Source organism: Mustela lutreola, chromosome 8, assembly GCF_030435805.1.
Source record: "Mustela lutreola isolate mMusLut2 chromosome 8, mMusLut2.pri, whole genome shotgun sequence".
In the NCBI taxonomy this organism is placed as follows: Eukaryota; Metazoa; Chordata; class Mammalia; order Carnivora; family Mustelidae; genus Mustela; species Mustela lutreola.
In genome coordinates, this window is record NC_081297.1 from 18710877 (window position 1) to 18737258 (window position 26382).

At 46.1% G+C, this 26382-nt stretch overlaps 1 protein-coding gene and 1 long non-coding RNA gene across 3 annotated transcripts in view; one reads left to right on the plus strand and one right to left on the minus strand.

The window, feature by feature from the left end:
- PIP4K2A (phosphatidylinositol-5-phosphate 4-kinase type 2 alpha) overlaps positions 1-25376 on the plus strand; it is a 172322-nt gene extending 146946 nt beyond the window's left edge. The window contains exons 7-10 of the mRNA XM_059183941.1: positions 8932-9045; positions 18213-18456; positions 20513-20616; positions 23089-25376. Coding sequence (XP_059039924.1) covers positions 8932-9045; positions 18213-18456; positions 20513-20616; positions 23089-23169 — 543 coding nt within the window. The 3' untranslated portion in view covers positions 23170-25376. The remainder of the gene's footprint in view (positions 1-8931; positions 9046-18212; positions 18457-20512; positions 20617-23088) is intronic.
- Positions 19619-22987, minus strand: LOC131838171 (uncharacterized). 2 transcript variants are annotated; one of them, XR_009356515.1, is made up of 3 exons: positions 22656-22987; positions 21729-21891; positions 19619-19807 (listed from the first exon to the last, which is right to left on the minus strand). It is a non-coding gene; the product is annotated as an uncharacterized LOC131838171 (long non-coding RNA). The 2 variants fall into 2 exon arrangements; XR_009356514.1 differs by having other exon boundaries at positions 22226-22987.
- Positions 25377-26382: the final 1006 nt, after the last annotated feature.

Genomic DNA, 26382 nt, shown 5'->3' on the forward strand with positions numbered 1-26382 from the left:
TTTCAGCATTTCTTTTGTGATCTTTAAATTGTAACAAATTACAATTAATGATGCCCTCTCTCTCTGCTTCTTTGGGATGCAGTTAAAGGCAAGGTGACAAAGCCGCTGGACAATAAGGGACACAAGCACAGCAGCATGTCCTTTCCTTCTGGGAATCTTTCTGCCATCAGCCAGTGATCAGTTAAAACAAGATAATCATGGTTTTTGCACCCCAAACTCAGCTCATGCTTTAACCTTCTTCTGTAAAATCCCTTTTCTTCCCAGATGGAAGTGAATCATTTCCCTTTGCCAGCCAGTGCTAGAAATCCCGATTCCAGCCCCCAAAATGCCAGGAATAGCTTCCTGTCAGGGCAGAAGCAGGGCCTATTCCTCTTACGTTAAAGGCAACACGGGTAACATCTGCCTCGTGGCGTAGAGATGTTTTATTAAGGGGAGTTTGCGGGGACGGCCCGCGAACGGCAGTCACGGATCTGCGAACGGCAGTCACGGATCTGAGTCCCAGCCCCTGCTGTGGCATTAATGGATGTTCGGGGGTTGGGGATAAATCATTTCACTTTGTCATCACTCGGAAGATGAAAAGATGGGATGGTATCATTGGTTCTCCTGCTTCAGTGTCAGAATCTCTTCTTTCAAACGAAGCCCTCCCCCGCTGCAGAGGCACAGATCAGCAGCACAGTGGGCTCTGAGAAGTCCTGGACTTGACAATCACTCAAGTCCTGTCTGTTCCAGGTATGGCTGAAGGCGATTGCTAGGATTCATGGAAAGAATGTTCAGAGCTGTCATGTCAGCAGATGCGGGGGCAAACCTAAGAACCCTACAATGTAAACCTTAGGGGATAGTCTGGGAAGTGGAGTTTTTAAGATTCAGCTCATTTGGAATTTGCTAGAAGTGGCACATGAAGAAAAAGGGGTAACATGCTGGGGTCCTTGTGAGCACCGCCCAGGCAACAACATTCAGGTCCTTAGGCCTGTCTGGCTTACCGTGGCGTGGAAACTCTCAGTTGCCTTCAGTTCACTTTCATGTCTCTGGGATTAATTCAACCCTGGGTTTCCCAGACAGGCCAGGAGCAGTGCTGCTAGATATCGGTTGTTTTTTTTTTTTAAAGCTGACAACTCTTACTCATTTGGTTCCAGAAAGAGTCGGGGTGGAAAGAAAACTTTAAAATTTAGAATGGGGACTGAATTTTAGCCAAGCTGCTGCAGATGCATGCTTTTTAAAATAATATAATATGGGACACCTGCGTGGCTCAGTCGGTTAAACGACGGACTCTTGATTTCAGCTCAGGTTATGATCTCAGGGTTGTGAGTTCGAGCCCTGCATCTGGGCTGCTTAAGGTCCTCTCTCCCTCTCCCCTTCCCTCCCCTCTCTAAAAAAAATAAATAAATGAAAGTATAAAATAAAATAATAAAATTATGATGTTCGCTAGGTTAGTATTAAGACAGAAACCATATAGTACTTAGCCACTTAGTACTTCCTAAATTTTCAGACTCAGATTTCTTATATTATCACCACCAACATCTGTGCAACAGAATCTTCCAGTCAGATCATAACAACCTATTTTGTGGGTCCTACCTGCAGGTTAACTGTCCTGTCACAGCCCCGGGAGGAAAACCAAACTGTCCCTATTGATACCACCCACTGCCAGTTAAAGGGCCATTACATTTTGGAAAGTATGACAATATTTGAAAAGCAATATATTTCACATTTTAAAGATTGGCTTGAAAATCTTAGGATAAATAAATAACCAACAGCTGGGCACTGCCAGCTCCAACAGTTCTAAGGGCTGAAATCACTGGGGTTTACCGAGTTTTGTGCTACTTAATTGTAGTCTGGTTTCACAAGGGTGTTGAGGTTTCTTCTCTTTCTACGTTTATATATAGACAAGTTCAAACCAAAAATGATGAACCTTTCACATGCAGATGCTGGTCACAAATGTGTTGGTTCTCCTTGTGGAAATTACAAGGTAGTACTGAGCTGTGGGATCATTTTCCAAGCCATGAACTTGCATAGACATTCCGCTTATGTTAAAGAAGGTGGTTACATGCACTTTTTGTGAGAAAGCACCTGTCATCTTTGCTACTTCTGTGTGAGCTTTACCCATATTCACTAATTTGTCTTTTCGTGTATCAAGTTTATGGCTTGGATGTTTTGAGAAGCAGAACTGATTTTATTATAAATCTCTAACCTCTCTTATAACCCTAAAATTGATACCACATATATGATGTTATTCAATCAAATTATCTTTATCCTAGCTCCAAAGTAAGGATTACCTAAAATTCTGTCCCTCACAGAAATATTTCTGGAGACTATATTTTCAGCCCCACAGACTGTGATTTTTTTGAAGTGTTTTGGAAAGCCTGCTGAAAGGGGTTTTATTCTTTCTCTTAATTTTCATTTAGGTGAACTTGGAATAACAAGTAAATCGGGAACATAAGCAGGTCTAACATGAGACAATAATTAGTACATTTTTTTTATGTTGTGTATTCATCTCCCAAGTGTGACAATACAGCCCATCAGAGGGATACCAGGCTGCAATCTTTGATATCAAGGCTTACAATTAGACTTTAAAAATGGGTTGCCAAATGACCACATCGAACAGAAATTCATTTCTTTCTGAAATACAAGTCTTTTAATCACAGAGGACTATGCCTTGCATTATCCTTTGCATTGAAACCTTCTGGTGCCAAAATCCTGTTCGTATTAAATACTCAAATGTGACAGGAGTATGTTCCATTTTCCTGTTCGGGTTTCTGTCCAGGCGAAAATGAAAATGTGGCTCTCTGTTACATAAATTTTGGCTCTTTGCGTTTTGAATATAGGTATTTTTTTTTTTTTAACTTTCCTACTGCAACATAAAATACGATAGACTCTTTTAGCATAATTTAATATAATTGTAGCATAACAATAAAACCTAGGATCATTTTCATTTGAATTCTCTGTATATGAAGGATGTTTTTGACTGTGAATACAGATTTCAAATCTTTGTGATTTTTTAAAAATTATTTCTGAATCCTCTAAGAGATTATTTGATTTTTTTGTTCTCACTAAAAATAAGAGTTCTCTATCATTTCTCTGACTTTACTAGCCATTAACATATTACTAAACTCCACCTGCATGACAGCAATGCTATATCACATCCCAGAGCCCAGTGAAGTAGATAAATATTTATATGTAACCAACAGGTTGACTTCCATTTGAAACAAGATGTAAGTTCCTTTGCTAAACATTTATTTTTGGATCTGTTTTCAGAGAATATGTAAAATTTTTACTAATTTGGAATCTTAAAAGTTTCATTAACAGCATTATTTTTATATTGGAAGGGCAGTTCCAATGCCTTGTTTTGTTCTGTCTTGTTTTAATCTCCTTTCTACCATTCTTTCTTGGCCCTTCCAGGATCCATGATTTCTGGCCACAGAAGCTCATGGTTCATTTCTAAAAATGAGAGTTCTGAACTCGGTTGTGGTTAGTTCTGCATACTTTTTCCTTTTTTTTTAAATCTCAAAGGCCAATAAATAAATAAATAAATAAATCTCAAAGGCCCTGGCCAAATCTGTCCTTAGAGATCACTGATGTGTTTCATTGAACCCTCGGGAATAATAAGTATTTAAGTTCAGAAGCATTTATACGTGTAAAATACCCACGTGTTGGTTATCTTCAGGCTCTGACACAGTTGGGTTTATATCCTGACTCTCACGGCCCTGATTATGTGTGTTCAGTTACACAGAAACCATTTCTGACCGTGACCAATATTGTTACGTAGTTATGTTTCTTACTGATGAAGAGTATAGACTTGCAAGGGACAGATTAAGCAGCTGGTTCAGAACATCACAGCTAGTATAAAAATGTTAAATATGCCAGACTTTTAAAAAATCTTGCTCTGGATTTATCAGCCGTGAGTTTTTCCCCCGGCTACACAAAGCCATACTTGAGAACATGACCAACAAGTAACACTGACGATGTTTGTCACCCTCCACATGGCAAACACTGCCCTAAGCTTTTTATGTGTATGAACTCAACTCATGCTCACACTAGTGCTGATTGCTAATCCCCGTTTAAAGAGGAAGAAACCAAGTTACAGAGAGGTCAAGTAACTGGCTCAGAGCTCCCCAGCTAATCGAAGTTTCTGAGCTCTAAACTGGGCAGCCTGGATCCAGTTTGTGCTCAGAATCTGACACTCAAGTCTGTGTCCCGTGCAGGACCGTGCCGAATGGACCTGGCGTCTGGCATCCCCCTGCAGGAAAGTGTGAGGGATATGCATCCTGGTAATTTTTATCCAAGCGATGGAAGCAGGATAGCTAGGTTGCAAGGAGAACGGTGTCTGCTTATGCCTTTGGTGTCTTTGTGCATTTACATGTTGCATTAGCAGAGGTTGAATGTCGTTTTGAGTCCAATCCACCCCAATAGAATTACCTCATTCCAAAGGGAAAGTAACCTTGCTGACTCTAGCGGAGTTTGGTTGTACACAGCCTCCCTTGGCTGGTGGGGGTCCTGGGAGCAGCTCCCAGAGGCCCCCAGGCAGGAGCCCCAGCCCGGGGCAGGCAGGGTGGGGGAGGGTGACGGAGCTCATCTTTCTTGGCTTCCCTTCCCCGCAAGTCCCTTGTGTGGTACCGCCATTCCCCTGTCACACTTGGAGGCTCCCAGTCTGCACAAAACTGGCCAGGAGAACTTAATTCAGAGGGAATAAATAAAGACTTAACCTACTACCACTTCAGAAAGGTTGCTGACCGCTGGCTGGGAGCCAGCCTCGGAGAGTCCACAGTTAAGCGATTCTGAGCTGATGTCTTTAGCTCTGGCGGTTTCCTCCGCCCTCTGGCTGGTTCTGCATTGAACTAGAAAGGGTATGAAAGACACCCACGAAAGAACTAGACCAGGGACTTCAAGGCTTTCAAAGCTCTCCTAAGTGCAAAGAATCAAGTGTTGCAAAGCGAAGGGTAGACTCCATTGCTCCCCACAGTTACCCCCTGGGCTGCTCTGCAGACCTCACCTTCGTGGGCTGTGTAGCCGGGAATGTGGAAGCTCATTCACTCACAGCCTAGAAGTTCTCAGCAGTTTAAAAAAAAAAAAAAATTGTGTTTAAATATAAACACATCTCACTATCAGAAGGATATATTGAAATTGTTCTCAAAGCTAAGCAATAAAAAAGAAAAAAGACAATCCAAGAAAGACTCTCAACAATAGAGAACAAACAGATGGTTAGCAGAGGGGAGGCGGGCAGGGATAGGGGAAACAGGTGATGGGGGAGAAAGTGTACAAGTACTGGGACGCGCACTGAGTGATGTGTAGAACTGTCGCACCGCTCTGTTGTACGCCTGAAACTCACGTGACACTCTGGGGACTACACTGGAAATTAAAATTTTACAAAATTTTATAAAAGCTAAGAATAAGGTTTTCTTGAGCATGAATCTCTGGCAGGTGACTTTAATCTTTGTCACCTAGTTCTTAGAAGAAAAGAACAAAGTTTTTTGTTGTTTTAAGAGAAGATTTTGTATGCAGTCTCTCAACCTACGTTTTTAAATCTGTACAAGCCGGTGAACGCTCACGTCGACGACGGTGAGGACGACGAGCAGCCCTCGGTAGTTAAGTGTGTCACACAGGTGTGGGCGGAGTTCTCAGAACAACTCCCACCCCCGCACCTCTACCCCGCACCCAACACCGACTGAAGCGTCAGGAAGCCCGGGTTCCCCTCTCCACGTGAGAACTGGCTTCCTAGTTGCCCTTGCCAGGCTGTGAGACCTTAGTTCAGACCTTGTAACCTGCATAATCTCTCTGAACTCAGTTTCGTGTCGGTACGAACCTAAGGGTAATAGTTAAGGTTGTTGTGAAGGATGAACGAACCGATGCACTGAAATGGATCCAGGTGAAATGCCTGTTAGCACAGGACCTACAGCTGCTGGTGCTGGGTGGTGCCTTCCCCACTCCGTGCGTAAGACCGCGGTCTGGAAAGCTCCAGAAACCTGGCCCCGGCCCCGAACTGGTAGGGCAAAGAGCCAGGATCTGGAATGTCGGGATTCACGTCTCCCACGCGCTGGCGGTGCTCCCAGGCGCTCTGGCCCACCGCAGACCCCCGGGGGTGGGTATGTGTAGACCCGTGTTGGGATTCCTCCAGCAGCTGCCCTGCTAAGGATTTGCCCTTGCCTCTTGAGCTTTTCGGTAAGCCCTTTAGTCTTCTAACCAATCTGGTTGCCCTTTCTAAAACTTGATCCAATCTAAATACGTCCCTAATGCCTGTGAAATTCACAAGTGAGCTTAGTGAGAGAGTGCAGGGTGCCCCGAGTTTTATGAGCTAGGATTAAGTTTTCCCTGTCACATGAGGTAATCTTGCTGGGGTGAACCCGGAGTGGCATTCATCTCCATGAATGTGCCTGGAATTACAAACACCTATCCCCTGTGTCATTTACTGCCTCGGCTCTGCTCTGACCTCCCCGGCTTCAGGTTTCCCTTGCTCACGTAGAACCCCAAATCCCTCCGCCCTTCTTCTCTTACACGAACGAAGGGAGCTGTGGAGTTGAGGCTGATACCTTAATCCCTATCACAGCCACCCCCCATCACTGCCACCCACACACGCTGCTGTCATCCCCCACACACACAGACGCCAACACCCAGGGTGTCCCCTTAGAGAATCCCTTCCTCCATCTGTGTTTATGTGCGTGGATCTGGCTTCAACCCTTTCTTCTAAGGCACTTCCAGTTTTGTATTTTGGGTGGTGGTTCTCACGGCTCTCTGGATTTGTGAAACTTAAGATTCTTGTATTTCATTTGCTATGAAACTGTGTTGCGTTTATAATTGTGCTAGAAGCAGACCTTCGGGTAGAGTGTGGTTGACTCAAACATTTCACATTAATTTGCGTCTTCACATGTCGGGCTTTTTATGTCATGTTTATGACATTTTTAAATTATTAATGACAGATTTAGGGAGTCAGTCTAGCAGGCCCCTCCATAGTTTTTGTGAAGAATGTCATTGTGTTTTTATTTCCTCAAAACTCTGACTCAGCATGAAAGTAGTTGAGAGTAGATCAGTGTCCCCCAAGTATGATTGTTATTTATCTGCCCATTTTGCATACTCGTGCTGCCTTGTTCTTTGTTTTTTTTTTATCTACTTGTTCTGTTTTTCTCTCACACTAGATCACAGACCCCTTTAGAAGTGTTGACTTACTGGGTCGCCTGGGTGGCTCAGTGGGTTAAGCCTCTGCCTTTGGCTCAGGTCATGATCTCAGAGTTCTGGGATCGAGCCCCGCATCGGGCTCTCTGCTAAGCAGGGAGCCTACTTCCCCCACCCCCTCTCCCTGCCTCTTTGCCTACTTGGTGATTTTTCTCTCTCTGTCAAATAAATAAGTAAAATCTTTAAAAAAAAAAAAAAAAAAGTTACTCATTTTTGCATTCCTGTACATAACGGTCATTCAGTAACTGCTAATTGAACCAAACCTTTGGATTTCTGATCCTTGATATACCTGCTTTGTAGAGATTGTTATTTTGGCAGTAGTTTTATCAAATTAAAAATTGCAAAACGTTTGAGGTGCCTGGGTAACTTTTTTAAAAGTGTCTGCCTTCAGCTAAGATCACAATTCCAGGGTCCTAGGATCGAGCCCCACATGGCGACTCCCTGCTCAGAGGGGAGGCTGCTTGTCCCTCTCCTTCTGCCCCTCCACCCATTGGCATATACTCTCTCTCACTCAAATCTTTTTTAAAAAATTGCAAGACTTCAAATTTTTGCAAAGTTAAAATGAGTGGCAGCTATAAATTTGGAATCCCATAATGTATATGCATATATGTGTGCATACGGACTGATGTGAATAGTTTACAGAGAAGGAAAAGTGAGCTGTCCAGGCATTTGAAAGATGGTTCAGTAGATCTATGCAATAGAACCAATAGTTGTTACTGCTCTGAACAACGAAGGGGGCCGTGTGGGGAGCAGGAAGGAGAATATGTTGTTTCCTTGGATTATTTTTTTCTTTCATTTAGCTCACACTTAGGAGAAAGCTACTGAGACATTCATTGGTATACTAAGTGTCTTCTGCTGGATTCCTTTCGGCTGGAAGAAATAAGCTATGATTAGTTGACAGGAGGGGGGAGGGGCTTTGACTGGTCTTGAACTCTTCCAGAATGCAGGCTGTACGGAATGAAATAGAATAAGCCACACTATTTTAAGATCCTATGCGCATCTTATCCTAGAGCATGAGCTAAAGGTTTTTACTGCTTGTGACCCATGTTTCGATGGTCGTCACCCATGACTTTGTGCTGTGACTGTCATTTTAAGGACAGTGTAGTTGCCAGCTCACGCCTTCTGGTTTATTTGTAAAGGATAGAACTGCTCATCTTAATATGTTTTGTGTTAGAAGAAGACATTGTCCTTTGGCATTGTCCACATTTTCTTCTTGGTGGGGTGGTGACCAGGAAGGCTTAGAAGGGGCAGATGGCCAGCGTCTGGGTGCATATTGTCCCTGACTGAGAAATTAGATAGGATTATGGATGGTGCTTTTCTGAGACAAGATAACCTGTTATTTGTAACATGAAGCCAGCAAAGGCTACCCAAAAAGTGTCAGGGGCGTGGAGTTGGGTTGTACCAGTAAGAAAATTGAAGGTTCCTGACAAAGAATTCCAAGAATACAAATTCTATACTTAGAAGACTTCTTGTAAGAGAGTGGATCTAAGAAAGCCGTTGGGTTTTTATGCCATGAGATCTATTGCAAAACTTCCTAATATGGAGTGCGTGCAACCCTCCATTCCTAGTGGGACTGCTTCCAGTGGTCGTAGCTCACTGGTGCCCCCTTGCGGTACTCAAGTCACCTCACATTTTGTTGCCTCCGGTGAGAAGCCCGCCGGGAGGGAGGCACGCTCCATATCCGGGCGTGGAAACTTCACCTCTGGGGTTGGAAGGCATGTATTAATTCGCTTTTATTCAAACTTATTTCATTCCCTTTGTCGTTTGTTTTAGGCCAAAGAACTACCGACTTTAAAGGATAATGATTTCATTAATGAGGGCCAAAAGATTTATATCGATGACAACAACAAAAAGGTGTTCCTGGAAAAACTGAAAAAGGATGTCGAGGTAAGAAACAATCGACGTGAAGGACAGCCCCGCTATAGAATTGTCACCACTCTCGAGTCTCAGAAGCTTCTTCAGCCGTCCATTTAAATCTGCAGGCGAGGCCAAAATTCGGATTGTTTCATTGTGAAAATCCCATCCAAATAGGTGCCTCTCCTGGGTGATCTGGTTTAGGAAAGAGTGTCCTGCTTCGGCAGCTGCTTCCTCTAGACGATGGACTCAGGATGTCATCTGCGGGGCGTCCCCACCCTCGGGTTGCCACCATCTTGGTCGGCGGGGAGCCTGTGTGGTCACAGCCTGCTCACACGGACTGCCCACAGCAACCAGAGGAGGGTGACGCTGAGCGATGACATTCTGTCACACGGTAAAGCGTTTCAAAAACAAATGCTTAGTAACTGTTTGAATTTGGGGTTTTCTTCATCTAAACCACATCTCGGTGTTAGTAAACACAGCCCCGGTCCCCTGGTGCTTTAACATTTCCACCAGCTTCTGTGGAAGTGATGTCATTAGGCCCACCAGGCCTCACACGTGGTGGGGACAGCACCAAGGCTGTTCGCGACACTAGCGGCACAGGGGATGGTTGTGACACACATAATACTGTGTGAACATGGGCTTTTCGTCTCTCTTGAGGGAGGTTTTCTTAACTGTTTTTGTTTAAGAATTAAAAATATACTCTTCCCTATCCTTTTGTTGATTTTAAAGGCATCATAGCTCTCTTGTGGGACTTCCTTTTATGATTCCTTTAGAAATTAATTCGGGGCGGGGGGAGATTTTCTTGAGATCCATTAGGTTAACGAGAGCGTGCTAAGAGAATTTTAATGTAGACAGTTAATGAACACAGTTTTGCTGTTACTGTTACTTCATACATATGAAGGAAGCTGTTACTTCCAGTACCAGTACCAGTAAGCTATACTGGTACTTCCAATACCAGTATAGCTCTTCTACTTAGAGGCTTTAGTGGAAAGTTTTCTTCTTTGTGTCATTAAATAAAAATAATTAAAATGGCTCGAGCCAACGATTGAGTGTTTACACTCGACTGTATCCCCCGTGAGGGCAGAGCAGTTTTACAATTGCGTTTTTCCCTGTTCTGACATCTCTTTCATTGTAAGACACCCAGACTGAGTCAGTGAGTTCATAATTATTTTTATATAGTGGGTTATTTTCATTAAAAAATGTTTACTTTTTTTTCAACCTAGCTGGTATATATGTATTTCCAGTAGAACCTAAGTAGTGTTTATTTGTGAAGGATGCAATGTCTACTTGAAAAGAAAAGTAGAAAAAATGTTCGCTTTTATCGTGTAACATTTTTTTCCTCCATGCTTTTAGTAACAAGCATTTTTTCCCTATGTTGCCAGTGATTATTGTTACCGTATATATTAGTTAAACATCAGTTAGACATTTCCCATATTTCGGTGTCAACTTGATCTAACTGGTAACTAGGTACTCTAGGTAGACATGCTCACTTTCGGGTTTTTATTCCTCAATCAGCAATTCTTTGATCTTGAGAATAATACCATTTGAGCAATTATGGTAAATATCCTTTAGGGTTATGTCCGACCTGCCAAAAAAAATAAATTTTGTTTCCATCCTTTTCTCTCTTGGCTGCATATCACTGAGCTCAGACTCCGATACAATGTAACTGAAGCGGTTCCAGTTTACAGCTGAATTACATAAGGATCCTCTTAGCCCTTTTGTTGTCTCTAATAATGTCGTTGATTAGAGGATTTGGATAGTTTAATCCCATGCAGGGCTCTCGCACTTAGCTGTTTTGTTGAAATAGGAGCAGGGCATAAAGCATTCTTTCATTAAAAAAAAATTCTCAATGGCTGATACAAGTATCTTTAGTTTTGAAATTCATGCAGAAGCATCATTAAATTTTTAAGCAGGTAATTATGGTGAAGTGGCTTGACATCTGATCTTGATAAATGAGACTAGAATTTCATCTAGTTTTGTTTTTTCATTAACACTGTGCTTTCTAATGTAGCTGACTGGCCTGTTCGTTTGAGTCCAGTGTTTTGGTGCAGGGTGGGGGTGGGGACGACTCTTTGTTTTTTACTTAATGCTTAAGGTAGAAGATGAGTTTATTATATATAGCTCAAGCAGCAATCTGTTGTTGTAGAAAAAAGAAAAGAATTGTCATGAGAATCTAGTTGCTTTTTTTTTTTCTGCAGCTGAAATCCTGCTCTGTTCATATACCTTGAAAATATTTTAATTCAGAAAGCTTTGCAGATAACTATGTATGAGGGAGCCCTTTTCTCCAAAAGACCGTGCTATATGGAGAATGAAAATGGCTTTGGCCTTCTGGCCTGCTAACGTCAGCTCCCATCATGATGCTGGATGGTGGAAAGCTGGCACCCATCTCCTCTCACTGGCTCACGCTGGGAGCCCAGTAGTGTTGGGGAGCCCCGACCACAGGGCATCTCAGCTGTCATGTTTGTGGGCCCACAACCTTGGAAGTGGGTAGGCGGCTGGGGACAGGGATAGTGGGCCGCCGACATTGACGGAGCCACTGGTACAGCCTAGAGCCCTTCCCAGGCATTGTCTCTCTCTCATTCATAACTGCCCCTGACATTGCCCCAGTCTATGCATGAGGAAACTGGATGAGCCCAGAGACTCTGTAATTTGCTCAAAGACACACAGGTACTAAATTCAGTCTGGGGCCGGAGGCTGTCAGAGGCCGCACTCCTGAACTGCTCTGCTATGAGGCGCAAATTGAAAATGTTTGTGAGAACACAGTTGAGACTTTGTTTCCCGATGAACGCCCCAAAGGAGGATCATTATAACTTTTAACAAGTGATAAGTGATGACTGTGAGATAGGGCTGGTTGGAATTTTAATCTGCGTTGAGATGTGTTAGGAGGGTGGTAATTTGGTAGAAGAAATGTGTTAATAAAGTTAGCAAATAAAGTGAATTTAAATGTTGTGAAGGAGAGTTTATTAATGGCTCTCTTACCACATAGTTTTCCAGAAGGGTTTGTGGCAGGGCCCATGAAAGGTCTTGAAGATTCTAGCTCAAAGATTTGGCATAAAGAGGAATTAATTATGAAGGAATCAGATTAGGTGGGATATTCTCAGGGGAAAAAAGCAAGTTCTGGCAGATAATTATTAAAAGTTGGAAAGTAGGAAAGACGAGGGACCCAAAGATTATAAAGATTTAAAAATCGTAATGCTTTGTAATCTTATGTACTTAAAAAAAAAATCAATAAATTTGAGTCAGAAGCTTAATGCGATGAGCAGAAAACAGAGCAAGTATGTATGAAGTTCCTTAATGTCAGCTGGAGGCCAACCCCAGCAGGGTAGCCCTTAACCCCTTCCCTCCTGGCCTCCCCCTCAGCGTGGAGTCTTACAGGCCACCCTGATACCCAGCAGGAATTTTCTCTAATAAGAATCTCGGGTTTATTGCCACATTTCATTCTCTTCTGCTTCAGAAGAGATTCAAAAATGTCTGTGAAGTGGGACGCCTGGGTGGCTCAGTTGGTTAAGCAGCTGCCTTCGGCTCAGGTCATGATCCCAGCGTCCTGGGATCGAGTCCCACATCGGGCTCCTTGCTCAGCAGGGAGCCTGCTTCTCCCTCTGCCTCTGCCTGCCATTCTGTCTGCCTGTGTTCGCTCTCTCCCCCTCTCTCTCTCTGATAAATAAATAAAATCTTTAAAAAAAAAAAAAAAATGTCTGTGAAGATAAGAACTAGTGACTCTCTGGACTTTTCCACAGTTTTTCTCCTCTTAGCCCACCTCACTGAACCCATCTCCATGTTTAAGGTGCGGATTTGATGAAAAAGTCCTTCTACCGTAATAACCGCCCACGCGATCGTGTCACAGCCTCCATGGTTACCTGCGAGGCACTGTTTTCATTGCCTGAGCTATGCTCTCTCTCTGTGTCCTCTCCACCCTCCCCCTGACATTAGTGGTATTATCCCATTTTATAGTTAGAATAACAGGCTCAAGAGAGGTGAACTCATTGTCAAGGCACAGAGCTAGTAAGCCGAGAGATTTAATCTCCCGTCTGAGTCCCAAATTTAGACTCTTTTTATTTTGAAGATTTCCTGGTACTTTAATTAAAGAATAAAGGGGTCAGCCTTATCAGCAAAACCTATTGCTGTTCCCCACTGCGCTGTCCTTGGTCTCGCATTTCCCTCTCAGTGTCCTGGATCGGAACACTTACGTAATACCCACTGGGCACTGCGGTCCTTGATCGTGGCTGTGTCAAAGCAGCTTCCCATCTAGAGACACATTTGACACATCACCGGTGGTTTCGCTTGAGGTTTTAGATGCAGAGCTGCCTGACTGGGAAGGAGCCTGGGCCATGGTCTGACTGCGGAGCTCAGGCCGGGAAGGGGCCTGGCATTGTGAGAGGGACACTGGAGCCTGGAGACCTTCCCCAAACTGAGGTGGCAGGCCAGCCCTGTCATTCCTGCTGGGCTGACCTTTGCAAGTTCATTACAGGCAGCCCTCTTCCTTTTGTAATAAAGCCCACTTAAGTTGTTTATTTTTTTTTTTAAGATTTTATTTATTTATTTGACAGAGATCACAAGTAGGCAGAGAGGCAGGCAGAGAGAGAGGAGGAAGCAGGCTCCCTGCTGAGCAGAGAGCCCGATGCGGGGCTCGATCCCAGGACCCTAGGATCATGACCTGAGCCAAAGGCAGAAGTTTTAACCAACTAAGCCATTCAGGCCACCACACCCCGACTTGAGTTTTTGAAAGCCAGCCACGTGAAGGTGGAACAGTGGACTCCAGTGTTACTGGGATACTTGTTCCCTCAGCGCGCAGACACGTGATAAATGGTCTCCTTGTACTCGTGGTGGCTGCTGCCTCTTACGTCTTGGGCCAAGGTTTTTCTCTTGCTTTGTGCTATGTTTTTACCTGGATAGGGTGATTATTTCTTTGAGAACGGGGTTAGGGAGATTCAGGTGAGGTAAGCAGCAGGCATCTCATTCATTTGTTCAATAAATATCAAGACTGACCATCAGTTCCTGGCAGACAGGAACACGGTGAGGGCAGAAACAGCCAGAGTTCCTACCCTCATGCAGCTGCCACGTTTGGGGAAGAGAGAAGTCGACTCATATAATCTAAGTAGATAAATGAGCAGCTGAGCCAAGCATCATTAAGGAAAAGTATGCTTGTCCATCCACATGCCTGTGCTTTGGGATGTGGCCTAGGCAGGAACCAGGAAAGGCTTCCCATAAGCAAGTGTCTCTGCAGCTGAGATCTGAAGTCAGGTGGCAGGTAACTGGGTGTGGTAAGAGGGCCAGAAGGTGGGCTGGAATAGAGTTCAAGGTGGCCAAGGAGGGAATGGAACCAAACTATCCTGGCCCACTGGGCCATGTTAGAGTTTGCTTCTTCCCGGCAGGACATGGGATACCATGAAGGCCTTAGCAGGGGCTAGGCAAGATCAAACTTACATTTGGAAAAGATCTTCCCTTCCCAGAGGACTGGGGGTCAGTTTGCACAGCTTCAATCTTTACCACTTCCCAGGGAGCTTCCAAGGGCCTGGAAAGAGCAGGGATGGAAAAACAGAGTCTTTGCCTGGCCACAGGTCTAGGGGAGCAGGCCCTGGCCCAGCCAAGCCCCCACCCACCTTGCAGAGAGATGCTGTCACCTGGTAATCAGTGTCTGCAGCTGTGTGTGCCCAGACCTCTAGAGGGTGTCTGGGATGGGCAGAGGGGGCAGGCCAGATAGACTCTAGAGAGAGGGGTCGGGGCAGGCGCTGTGCTCGGTGTGGGAGAGGGCCATGTGGGGGGCAGAAGAGGCCCTGACCCTGTTCTCTGGGAGCTCAGAGGCTGAGCTCAGCCCCAGGCACAGCTGTCTGGGACCCACGGCCACCAGTGAACAACCTGCCTGTCCTCTCTGCTGGGGGGCAGAGGGTATCACTGGGGATTTCTGATGCAGTGTTTCCCGAATGTCTTGTTCCCAAATCAGTAGGCCCAGGGGGCATTCTGAAGGGGTGAGAAGGGCAGGCTTCATGTGGAAATCAGTGTGGGGCCTGCTGCTGGTGCGCACCCCATCTCAGAGACTCACAGCCCGTAGTAACTTTGGGAGGCCCTCCTCCTAAGAAACCGTTGGATTTGATTGACTCATTTTTTTCCCCAACTAGTGTTGCAAAGAACAGGACTTGGGAAAAGCTGCCTTAATGCAGTTTCCAGAAGCAGCCTAATGCAGTATAAAGAACAGGAGCTTTGAACGTAGGATCCTGAATTCACTCTGCTTTAGCTTTGATTCCGCGGGCATGCTCTTTTAATCTTTCCGAGCCTGTTTGCTGTCTTGCACGGGGATCGGAACGTCTGTCTCAGGCTAGGCCCGCTGTCTCCCTACCCCACCAGGCCTGGCTCTCTTCCACCTCCACACACTTGCGGGGAGCAGACCAGGTACCCGAGGTCTGGCTGCGTGGCTGGGAGGCTGGCTCCGCGTGGGGAAAAGATTCAAGCTTTATGAATACGGTGCCACAGCTTTATAGTATTATTACTGCCTCAAGAGGGGAAAGGCTGCTCACACAGAGGAGCTCCCGGCCAGATGCACCGTGACTCCTGGCAGCGGCAGGACGGGCAGTCTCTGGCCACTGGCTGAGGGAGGTGGAAAGCTGTTCTGTGAGGACTTGAAAAGGGGAGTGTGGGAAAGCCCGTGGGAGGAACAAGAGCTTCCTCTGTCTCTGGGACTCAGCAAACTGATCGAAGGCATGAGAACCAGCACTCTGTTTTATTTGTTGTTGGCTTTTTTTCTTTTTTTTTTTTACTAGAATAAGTAACATCTTTATTTCTTGACCCAGCTTTATTGAGGTATAATTGACCACAGTATTCTAGGATATTTCGTGCATACGTGGTGATGACTGATGTGTCCCCGGGAAGGGATTTCCCCATCAAGTTATGAACACAGCTGTCACCTCGCATAGTGACCTTTGTTCTTTGGGTGAGAACATTTCAGTTCTGCTCTCTTAGCAGATGCCAGTGATACGGCACAGCATTACCGACTGTGGTCACCACGTTCTACATTAGATCCTCAGACTTTACTCCCCTGAGAGCTGGAGCTTTGTACCCTTTCACCAACTCTCCCTATGTCTTCCACACCCCCTCAGCCCTCAGCAGCCATGTTTCCAGTTTCTAGGAGTTAAATCACACACACACACACACACACACACACGTACGTGATATCACACAGTATTTGTCTCTCCCTGTCTGGCTTCTTTCACTTAGCCTAATGCCCCCAGGTTCATCCATGTTGTCACAAATGACAGAATTTCTTTCTTGAGGCCAGACGCCATCCCACTGTATCCGTACGGATCACATTTTCTCGATCCGGTCGCCCACTGACAGACACCGAGCTTGTTTCCCTACCTTGGCTGGTATGAATGATGCTGCCGTGAACATGGGCGTACAGAGATCTCTCCGAGATAATGATGTTGTTTCCTTTGGATCTGTACCCAGCACTGGGGTTGCTGGATCTTTCCGTAGTTCTGTTTTTAATTCCTTGAGGAATTTTCGTACTGGTTTCCACAGCGGCTGCACCAGTTTGCATTCCCACCAAGAGGGCACAAGGTTCTCATTTCTCCACATCCTCGCCAACACTGGTTCTCTCGACTTTTTGATACTCGCTGTCCTGACAGGGGTGAGGTGACCGTTCACTGGGGTTTTTGATCTGCATTTCTCTGATAACAAGTGATGTGGAACCTCTCTGTACCTGTTGGCCATTCGGACTCTTTTTTGCCAAAGGGTTTGCATGTATCAATTTTTAAGTTTTAGGTCTCTCCGACCTCCCTTACCTATCTAAACAAAGAGTTGTGTGATTTTTCCCCCTGAGCTTAAATGAGGAAGAGTCAGCCTGGCCCGAGGGGACTCATGGTGCAAAGACAAGGAAATGGGAGCTGAGCAAGAGGAGAGCAGGCAGGAGGCGGCTTCTGAGGAGCGGAAGGCATCAGGGCCAGGGGGGGCAGCTCTTCTCCTTGTCCTAAGGGAGTGTGGCTTTCTCTCCAGCTCGGAGAACGGGCCGCTTCCCAACGGGCTCAGGACGAGAAGTGGCTCTGCGGGTCTCCACAAATTGATCTCATTTCATTTCCAGCCAGAACTTCAGACCTATAATTTCACATGCTTGCCCTTTGCGTAAGGAAGTTCATTTCCTAAGTTCTAGCTGTGAGCCGCCCGAGGCCCTCCAGCTGCTGCGCATCACCGAGCGGGTGTGGCACCGAGGCCCCAAGGGTTGGGGTCATGCGTCGTCTTCTCGGGCCACAGGCCCAGGGTCCGAGCAGTCTTGGACCCTGTGCCGAGCCAGCCAGCTGGGGGGCTGCCGGCATCTTAGCCTGCAGACGGGCCGCCATGCTCTGTCCTCAGGAGGCCTGGCCACGTCTGACTTGAGCGGTTAGAACAGAGTGCTTCAGACCACGAGTCCGGGGACGTCCACTTAGAAGAAAAATCATGACCTGAAAAGGCAAACGAGAACTTGGCAGGCAGGAGTAAGCTGCCCCACGGGGCTAGGTCCTGCCCCACATTAGTCTCCCCACGGCTGGACCCAGGGACGGAGGGAGAGGAGGCCTCCTGGGCCGGAGCTGCTGCGTGGGAAGGGAGCCCCGTCCGGCTTCTCCGGTCCCCCCGCTCCCGCCATAAGGAAATCCGAGCAGGACAGAAGGACCGCGTTAGTCACCAGAGCACTGACACGGGCATTTGCTGGCTGATTGGGACATTTGGGCTTTTACTTCTTTGTGACGGACAGCATAATAATCTGCTCTCAGCCCAGTGTGCTGAATTTCAAAGTGCTTTCACAAGAGACTCTGCTGGAAGCTACTTGGGAGGTCGCTGGTTTTTCCCATCAGCCAGTCTTCATTGTCTGGAGAGCGGCTCTCTTCCCTCCTTGCCAGTCATGCGCTCTGCTCTTTGGGGTAATCCAACCTCCATGTGATCCATGCACGCCTCTCGGCATCCAGCTTCGCGTTTCAGGGAAAATAATACCAGGGCTGAGCCAGCCCCAAGTGTGGGGCTACGTTTTTGGCCAGAGAAGCTGCCTGGGACTGTGAGAGCATCATAATGGAGGCTCCTGGCTGGCTGCCTCTTAGGGAGACCCTCGCCTCATTTCTGCTGCCCCGTCCCTCCCAGCGTCCCCCCACGGGCATTTTCCTGCGCCCATTTGCTTCAGGTCTGGGGGTTCGTTTAAGGCATGACTGACCCTCTTGCCTCCCCTCCCCCCCCCCCAGTTTCTTGCCCAGTTAAAGCTCATGGACTATAGCCTCCTGGTGGGAATCCACGACGTGGAGAGAGCCGAGCAGGAAGAGGTGGAGTGTGAAGAGAACGAGGGGGAAGAGGAGGGGGAGAGCGATGGCGCCCACCCCGTCGGGACCCCGCCGGACAGTCCTGGAAATACGCTGAACAGCTCGCCGCCCTTGGCTCCAGGGGAGTTTGACCCGAACATTGATGTTTATGGAATTAAATGCCATGAAAGTAAGCTGAGTTATTACCAACTCTTTTTATCTATGAAATGGTTTGATTTTTGCATTGTTTCCTGCCAGTAATTGTAATCCCCGTCCAAAGCAGGCGGCCCTCCAAGACTTACTCCCCAGAGCCCCAGGAATCGATTCAGGGACGGGAGTATGTTAAGAGGATCTGGAATCTCTGGTTTTGAAACCTACTGTGAAAAGGCCCTTGAATTGTTTGATGTTGAGGAAATAGAGCGAAGCCACCAACTAGTTTATATACACAACGCACTCGTGTGCGCACTTCTGTAAATGTAGGGGACACGCAGAAGAAATGTTTGTAAATGTTTTCTTAGCTCTTAACGTGGCTCTGAAGGAGCGTCGGGAATCCCTCCCCTGCCAGGTACAGATAGGGTCCCTCCTGAACCTCGCTCAGCCACCCTGTGACGGCGGGTGTCTCATCACTACCCGCCCTTTCCCTTTCACGAGCGCTGCTGGCCCAGGGTGTGGGATGACAATGTCTGGTTTGCTGTTGTCCGTCCTCTGCTGAGCGGACTCCACTCTGTCACTCCATCCCACCCCGGCCCCGTTAAAGGGTCTGTGGCTCTCTTCTCCAGCGTGAGCGCAGTCTTAGTCCTCGAAGTCGGTATGATTGGGTATCTGAAGGAATATTACCTTCTACTTTAGCTACTTATGCATGAGAAAATCAGAATAATTTAGAGAGATGATAAATGCCAGCCTCTTATTTTTTGAGTAATAAAAATGGTTCATCATTGTTTAAACACAGCTCAGACTCACTTGGCTGATATGCCCCATGAGAATTTGTTTTTTTAATTTTGCCCACCAAAATTCCCAACACAGAAAATTAGACATAGTCAAATGTACTTCTCTTATTGTTTATAATTAAAACAGCATTATACTGGTGGAAATACGCAGGAAGACTGATTGGATATATGCCTTTATCCAGTTCTGATGCTGGACTCCATCAGAATTACAAACAGGCATGCCTCAAAGATACCCTGGGTTCTAGACCACAATAAAGCAAGTCGAATGAATGCTCTGGTTTCCCAGCATGTATAAAAGTTGTGTCTACCCTAGCGTAGAGTCTATTTGTGCAATAGCGCTGTGTCTGGAAAAAAAAACTTACACAATCTTATTTTAAAAAACTTTATTGCTAAAACATACTAGCCATCATGTGAGCTTTCAGTGAGTTTTAATCACTGATCAAACATCACAATAAAAATATAATAATGAAAAAGTTTAAAATATTGCTAGGATTACCAGAATGTGACCGAGACACGAAGTGAGCAAATGCTGTTGGAAAGCTCCGTGCAGGGTTGCGGGTAGAGGCAGTCTCTGCAAAGCACATTACAGCTGTACTGGTAGAAAAGGATTAAGGAGCAAAATTACCTCTATTGTATTTTTAAAATAGCATTTTTCTTTACACCAAGGCAATACATAATGATTAAGGAAAATGCACATTAACAAAAAAAAGGAAAACAGTCTTGCCCTTGGACCTCTACTGGTGATATTCTGGGGTTATACTTTTTTTTTTTTTACTTTTTAAATTGAGAGAGAATTGGGGGAAAAAAAAAGCTATTTAACAGGGATATGCAGGAGTTACATGGATTTTTTTTCAAATTACGATTTTATTTTTTTAGCACTTGTTTTTGTTTTGTACTTGAGAGCTGACACACCATGTTAGGTTAGTTCCGGATGTCCGGCATCGGGATGGGACCAGTCGGTCCGTGACGCAGTGCTCACCACAGGGGTGGCTGCCGTCTGTCCCCTCACAACACTGTTAGCCTCTCACTGCCTGTATTCCTCCTGCTGCGCTTTGGTACTCACTCCGGAACTGGAAGCCTGTATCCCCCAACCCCACTTCCCCATTTTGCCTCTCTCCCCACCCCATTAAACCCAGAGGAGGGGAGTAAAAAGTCAAGTTGTTGTTTTCCCGAATGCGTTTGAGCTGCAGTGTACCTGGCCTTTGTGGTCAGACCCCTCTGGTCCCCGTCCCGGATTCCTCCCCCTCTGCCGGTGCCCTTCTAGGCCATGTCACTCTCGTGGCTCTGGTCTCTTTACAGACTCTCCCAGGAAAGAGGTGTACTTTATGGCAATTATTGACATTTTGACTCATTATGATGCAAAAAAGAAAGCTGCCCACGCCGCCAAAACTGTTAAGCATGGGGTAAGTACTTCCACCGTGTTTCCCTCTCCACTCCCGGGCCCGCTGCTGTCTGCGGTGCGGGAACCAGCCCCGCCCCTTGCCGCCAAGCTGGCCAGAGTCCCTCGGGGGTTCTTGTTGGTTTGGGGGGTCGCGTTCAGAGTGTGAGACTGAGAGGCAGCGAATGCCAACAGGCTCACACCAGCTCTCCCCACACCCTGGGCAAGTCACTTAAACTCAGTGGCTCGTCCTTTTACGCATGGGATGGTCACAGACTCGTGCATCTCTGGAATGTAGTACAAATGCGTTTTTGTTGGGAAAATGCTTCAAAGATGAAAGTGAAGACAGCTGAGTGTTTTCACATGAGTCCTCAAAACTCACCTGTTGAGACTATTCTGACACCCTACTCTGTGCTTCAAATGCTTCCCGAACATGCGGGATTATCTTCCGTTTTGTACGGTGAACTGTATTTTCTCTATCTTTTGGGTGCAAGATCCAAGTTTAATAACATGAATTCTTCACCTTCATTGTGCTTGTTCTAAATTATCACTATTCTGTGCATATGGGGACTTGCTGAATTCCCTGTGACGAGCCCGTGATGGCCAGTTGTGTAGCCTGCTAAGGGTCACAGCGCTAGAAAGTGGTAGAAATGGGACTGCTCCCCAGAACCCAGCCAGCCTCCTGCTCTCTGGTAGTCCCATCTCCCCTGCCCTACCAGCAAAAACCCCCTCCCTGGTTGAACTTCACATGTTGTGACCATCCATTATGCTTGTATTATAGAGATTTGTTTTGGCTTTCCAGGCACTGCTAAAAAAGCCAGAGACCCCCAGCCCATAGCAATGAACTTGGGCCCTGGCCCGTTCACTCAAGGAGAGGTGCCTGCCTGTAGTATATACAGCCAGCTGAGAACATCAGCCTCGACTAAAAAAGCTCTTTTTCTGTATTTTAAAATCAAACAGGCTGTCGTCCCAGCAAGGGAGCCAGTCTACAGCCATATTCTCTTTGCCAAAGAAACATTTTAGTTACATCACCAGCAACTAGGTATGGTATTCCTGCAGGGTGCAAAGCAGGGCTGAAGACCTCACACAGCCCACTGCTGGAGTCCAGGGCCTGTATTGGTACCTGGGGGCTCTCACCTGGCAGCTGGCATCCTTCGGGGTAGTGTTTGCAAAATACGTGCATGCCTGAGGCACCATCCCCCTTCTCTGGTTCTGAGTCCGGTGCAGGAAGCTGGGGGAGGTCTGGAAAAGGCTCTGTAGTCATTCTGATGCTCACCGCTGCCTGAGAACCGCGGGTCTACTGCAGAGATCAACTGGGTCAGAAGCCTTATAATCCATATTTTAGCCTTCCCAGTTATGTAACCTTGAGAAAACACTTCGGAGCTTAAGGGTCCCAACTAATAAAGGAGTCCTAACCCCTTGCTGATGGGGTTTAGTAGAGGACACCCGAGGTGAGCAGGTGCTCTGCGTCTGAGCCCACCCCTCCCCACATGTGCTGCAGTATCACACACCCTGCGGAACTCGAAATCGATCAGAGCAAGCATGGCTCCATTCTAGTCTCTTCTATGAGACCCCGGGCTCAGCTCCACAGTACGCCACGGACTGTGCACAAGTTTGCAGGAGCAAGACCTTACTCTTAGCAAAGGAATGTGTCGAGCTGCTGCTGGGAACTCTTCTCTGCCTTCAAGGCCTGGGCTCCTCCGTGGAGATCCCCATGGCCCAGGCCAGGCTGGGAAATTACAGGTTCCCCGGGGAGTATGGGTGTCTAAAAATAGCCCGTGGTGACTTCATAAAACTGGTCTTGCCCTCTGCGGCTCAGGAAACTGGCCAGTAACTACATACCTCAGGTCTGGTCGCCAGGGCTGCCTCCCAGAATGGGAAGTCCCCGCTGAAGGTCTGTGTGAAGGGGAACAATGGCAGCCCTGTGCCCGCGCTGAGGGAGCCGGCCGGCCCCTGCGGGGGGAGGTGCCATCCGCAGCCTGAGGTCTCACCTGGCTGGGGTGTGGCTGATCCAGACCCCGCTGCTATGGCTGTCACCCCTCTTGTGAATGCTCCGCCCCTTACCTGAGTCCTGAAAAAGAAACCTGATCCTCTCTGTCCTTGTGCGTTCCCTTCAGCCAAATGTTGCTGTAGGCATCACTCTCAAGGGATCTCCAGTCTGCTCTCCTGAAAAACGGCAATATTGTTCGTGTGGCTTCTGAGCGTAGGCCACACAGTCCACCATGTGACAGGCACATCCCAAACATGGCTAGTTGGATTTTTTTTTTTTAAGTTGCTGAAGTCAGCGTGATAACAGCATCTGTTGTTACGGACTCTTCGCCTCATTTTCACACAGATTTCTAAGAACCTTGATTATTCGGACACAATATGCAAGATATTTTAAGAACAGAGGCAGAGATTGGAAAATTATTAGCTTTGTGTTTAGCTGCAATTGGAAATTGCTATAGAGACTAAGTAGTAATTATTTTGATAATTCTTCTCTTTTAAAACTGCCCAGGCTGGTGCAGAGATCTCGACCGTGAACCCAGAACAGTATTCAAAGCGCTTTTTGGACTTTATTGGCCACATCTTGACGTAACCTCCCACATGGCCTTGGACGGACATGAGCACGGGAAGGACAGAGGTGGCTTCGGCGTAGGAAAAACGAAAACCAAACTCCGTGAAGCACACCTCCTCGTTTACATCTTCAGGCCAAGATGACTGATTTGGAGGCTACTCGCTTTAACAGCTACCTGATATTTCCCAGCATCGTTCTAGCTATTTCTGACACGTGTGCGTGCGTGCGTGTGTCTGCGCGCGTGTAGGCGTGTATCTTAAAAATTAATTAATTAATTAATTAATGAAAACCGGTCAGCTTCAGTCAGAGTGCATTTGGGCAACAACCCTCCGATTCCAGCTGTGGGTGGACGGATGGACGGGTGAGCACGTGCGGGGGGAGGGGGCAATGGCAATGCATGCCAGACCGACCATGTTGGCGTCACGCGATAAACTGTGGATCAGTTTATTTTTTGGAGTTGAAAGATGTGACAGTATTCATAATAATAATGAAGATAATAATAATGATGATAATAATGATGGTGATTAAAAGAAAAAAACTTACTGCGAATGTTACATTTCTACCACGCACGCTGACACTCCTTTATAGTTGTCCGCGAAGCCCCTGGCGCGGGCCAGGGGAGCGCGAGCATCGCCAGCACACCCGGGCTCAGGGTTCTGCCTCCACAGTGTCGGGACTCCCGGGGTCCGGGGACAAAGGCCCCTCCTCCAGCAAGAAGCCGATGCCCCTAGTGACTCTTGTCTGTACATTTTCACCTCAGTAAGTATGTCCAGGAAAACTGCTTACTTCTCTTTTCTTGCCTGGAGCTTCTTCACTGTTACATTCTTATGTTGCAATATAGGAATTAATGCTACAAAATAAAAATAAAGCTTACCTGAAAAGTGCATAGTTTTGGGCAATGGTATCTACATCTCCTACTGTGGGAAGGTGAGCAAAGCATTAGAACTCTGAATTTTCCTGTTAACAATGGCAAATGTGGATTCTAAGATGTTTGTTTCACCATTAATTAAACAGTGGTATTTTGTTATGAATTATCCCTTTAACTGAAACCCTCAATTTTACTGTTTACATTATTAGGAAAACAGGGATATTTTTGAATCTAAAAATTTAATGTACAGCATGTGATTTCTGAAGTTTACATGTAAAGTCATTTTACAGTGTAGGTGAAATAATGTTTGTCATATTTTGAAATGTATCCTGCAGTCATGTTTTTGGGTGAATGTTTTATTCAAAGTACATGGTAGGCAGTCTTATACAATAAAAGGAAAAGGGTTGTTTTGTTTCCTCCAGATGTACATTTATCAACCAGATTTTTTTTTTTAAATGTTTAACCCAAATCTGGTTATGTAAGTTCATTGCCCTAAACTGTGCTGGTTGTGTTTTAATCAGTTTATAAGTTTCCAACATCAATCATGTATTTACCAACTTTCTGGCATTTTCGGAAAGGCGTCAAGCTAAAATGTTAGACTAGCTTAGAGTAGGTTATCAACTTATACACTGTGCTAAAGCTGTGCCTTTGAAATTCTTTGTTTAAAACACGAGATGATTTTTGTAGGCAGTTTCAGGAAAGAAAAAAAAAAAGCCACTTTTCAGTGATTACTTAGAACTAAGCAAACACCCCCTGCCATACTGCCCCTTCCAGGAACTTTACTTCAGGGCTTATCAAGACTTCAGTTGTGCCTACTGCGTGTGGGTTGACTTGGGAAAATGAGGTGATAGCAAAATCGGGGTCTCTGAAAGCCAGCAGCAACGCCATTCTACTAGTGACTTCACCGGAGGTCTGTGAGTCCCGGTGGCAGATGTTCTCGCCCCTGTGACATGGCTGTCCAAATCTGAATTTTATGCCCTCATATTAGCTGAGCCTGGGATTTGCGCCCCCTTCCCCCTCCCCCACCATTCATTCTGGCATCGAGTCCCTTTCAGTGTTCTGAAGTCATACTGTGGTTTCTTGGACCCAAGACTACAAAAGTGAGACCCTGAAGTAAAGATATGGTACACATACATTATTTGAGTAACCATTTCCTTTGTGGCCCGTCTGTGTATGCTTTTAGAAGTTTACAAAATGCTTTTTTTTTTTTTCTTTTTTTTGGTCTGTAACAGTCTCTGTCATTCATTTGTCGATAAACTGTTTGGACAGAGTGAGGAAGTTTGCCTTGTATCTCCTAGTGCTAACAATACACTCCAGTCATGAGCCAGGCTTTACAAAATAAAGCACTTTGATGACTCAAGGTGGATCCTTCGTTCCTCTCTGTCCATTGTGTTTCTCTCTACTGCAAATGAATTCCAAGTACTCGGTACTTAGCTGATCCTTGAAGTAGTAAAAGTGAAATTGAATCTTTTTTGCCTTCAACCTGTGACTTATTTTATTAGTAAACAGAAACTTCCCCACCAAAATGGACATACTGCAAGAGGGACAGGCAGAGAAAAGAAATCTCTCCAGTGAATACACTTGTTTCATTTTTAACTTTTACCAACCACAGTTCTTGTGTCAGCATTTTTTGGAACTTTCTTGGGGTTCCGCGGACGGGTGGAAGGCTTTCTGACGCATTCTCCTGCCACTGGTGCCAGGTTAGCAAACACAGTCCGTTTGGCTATAGCACTTGTTTTGAAAATGCCAGTTTGTTCTAATGCAACTGAGCTATGAGGAATCATTTGAGCATAATGTGCTTTTCCCCTATTTACTTGTGTGCACTTCGGTCCACCAGGAACATCAGATGAACAAAGCAGACTGCCCCCAGCTGAACTGTGCCACACAGGAAAACATGAGACGCACCTCCCCCCCAACATCACCAGCTCCCCCAGTGTCACCCCCTGTGTGCAGTCACCCTGGTCTGACTTGGGATCACTCCATCCTCTGCCTTCCAGCAGCCCCAAAGATGCAGCCCTTCCGAGGCCCTCTACCACAGGTTCCCTGCAGGTCCTTTTCTAGATAACCTGCCACACTTATTGGGGTATTTATATGGTTCCTGACCATTTAGCAACACTGAAAACTGTACCACTATCCTTATTAGGTTGCGTTTTGTTTTTTTTTTTAACTAAGTGATGAAGTTTTGGGGTACTGTGCCCCTCTGTCCCAGTATTCCCATGAGCTCTGTGGGTTTTATCGTGCACAGAGCAATGACTGAATTTCCTGGCCTAAACTCACATTGGTCCCAGAAAATTGGTTATTGTTAATTCACAGAAGGACAAAAGCTGATAGGAAGCATTACTCCTTGAGGCCAACACTTTGGGAAA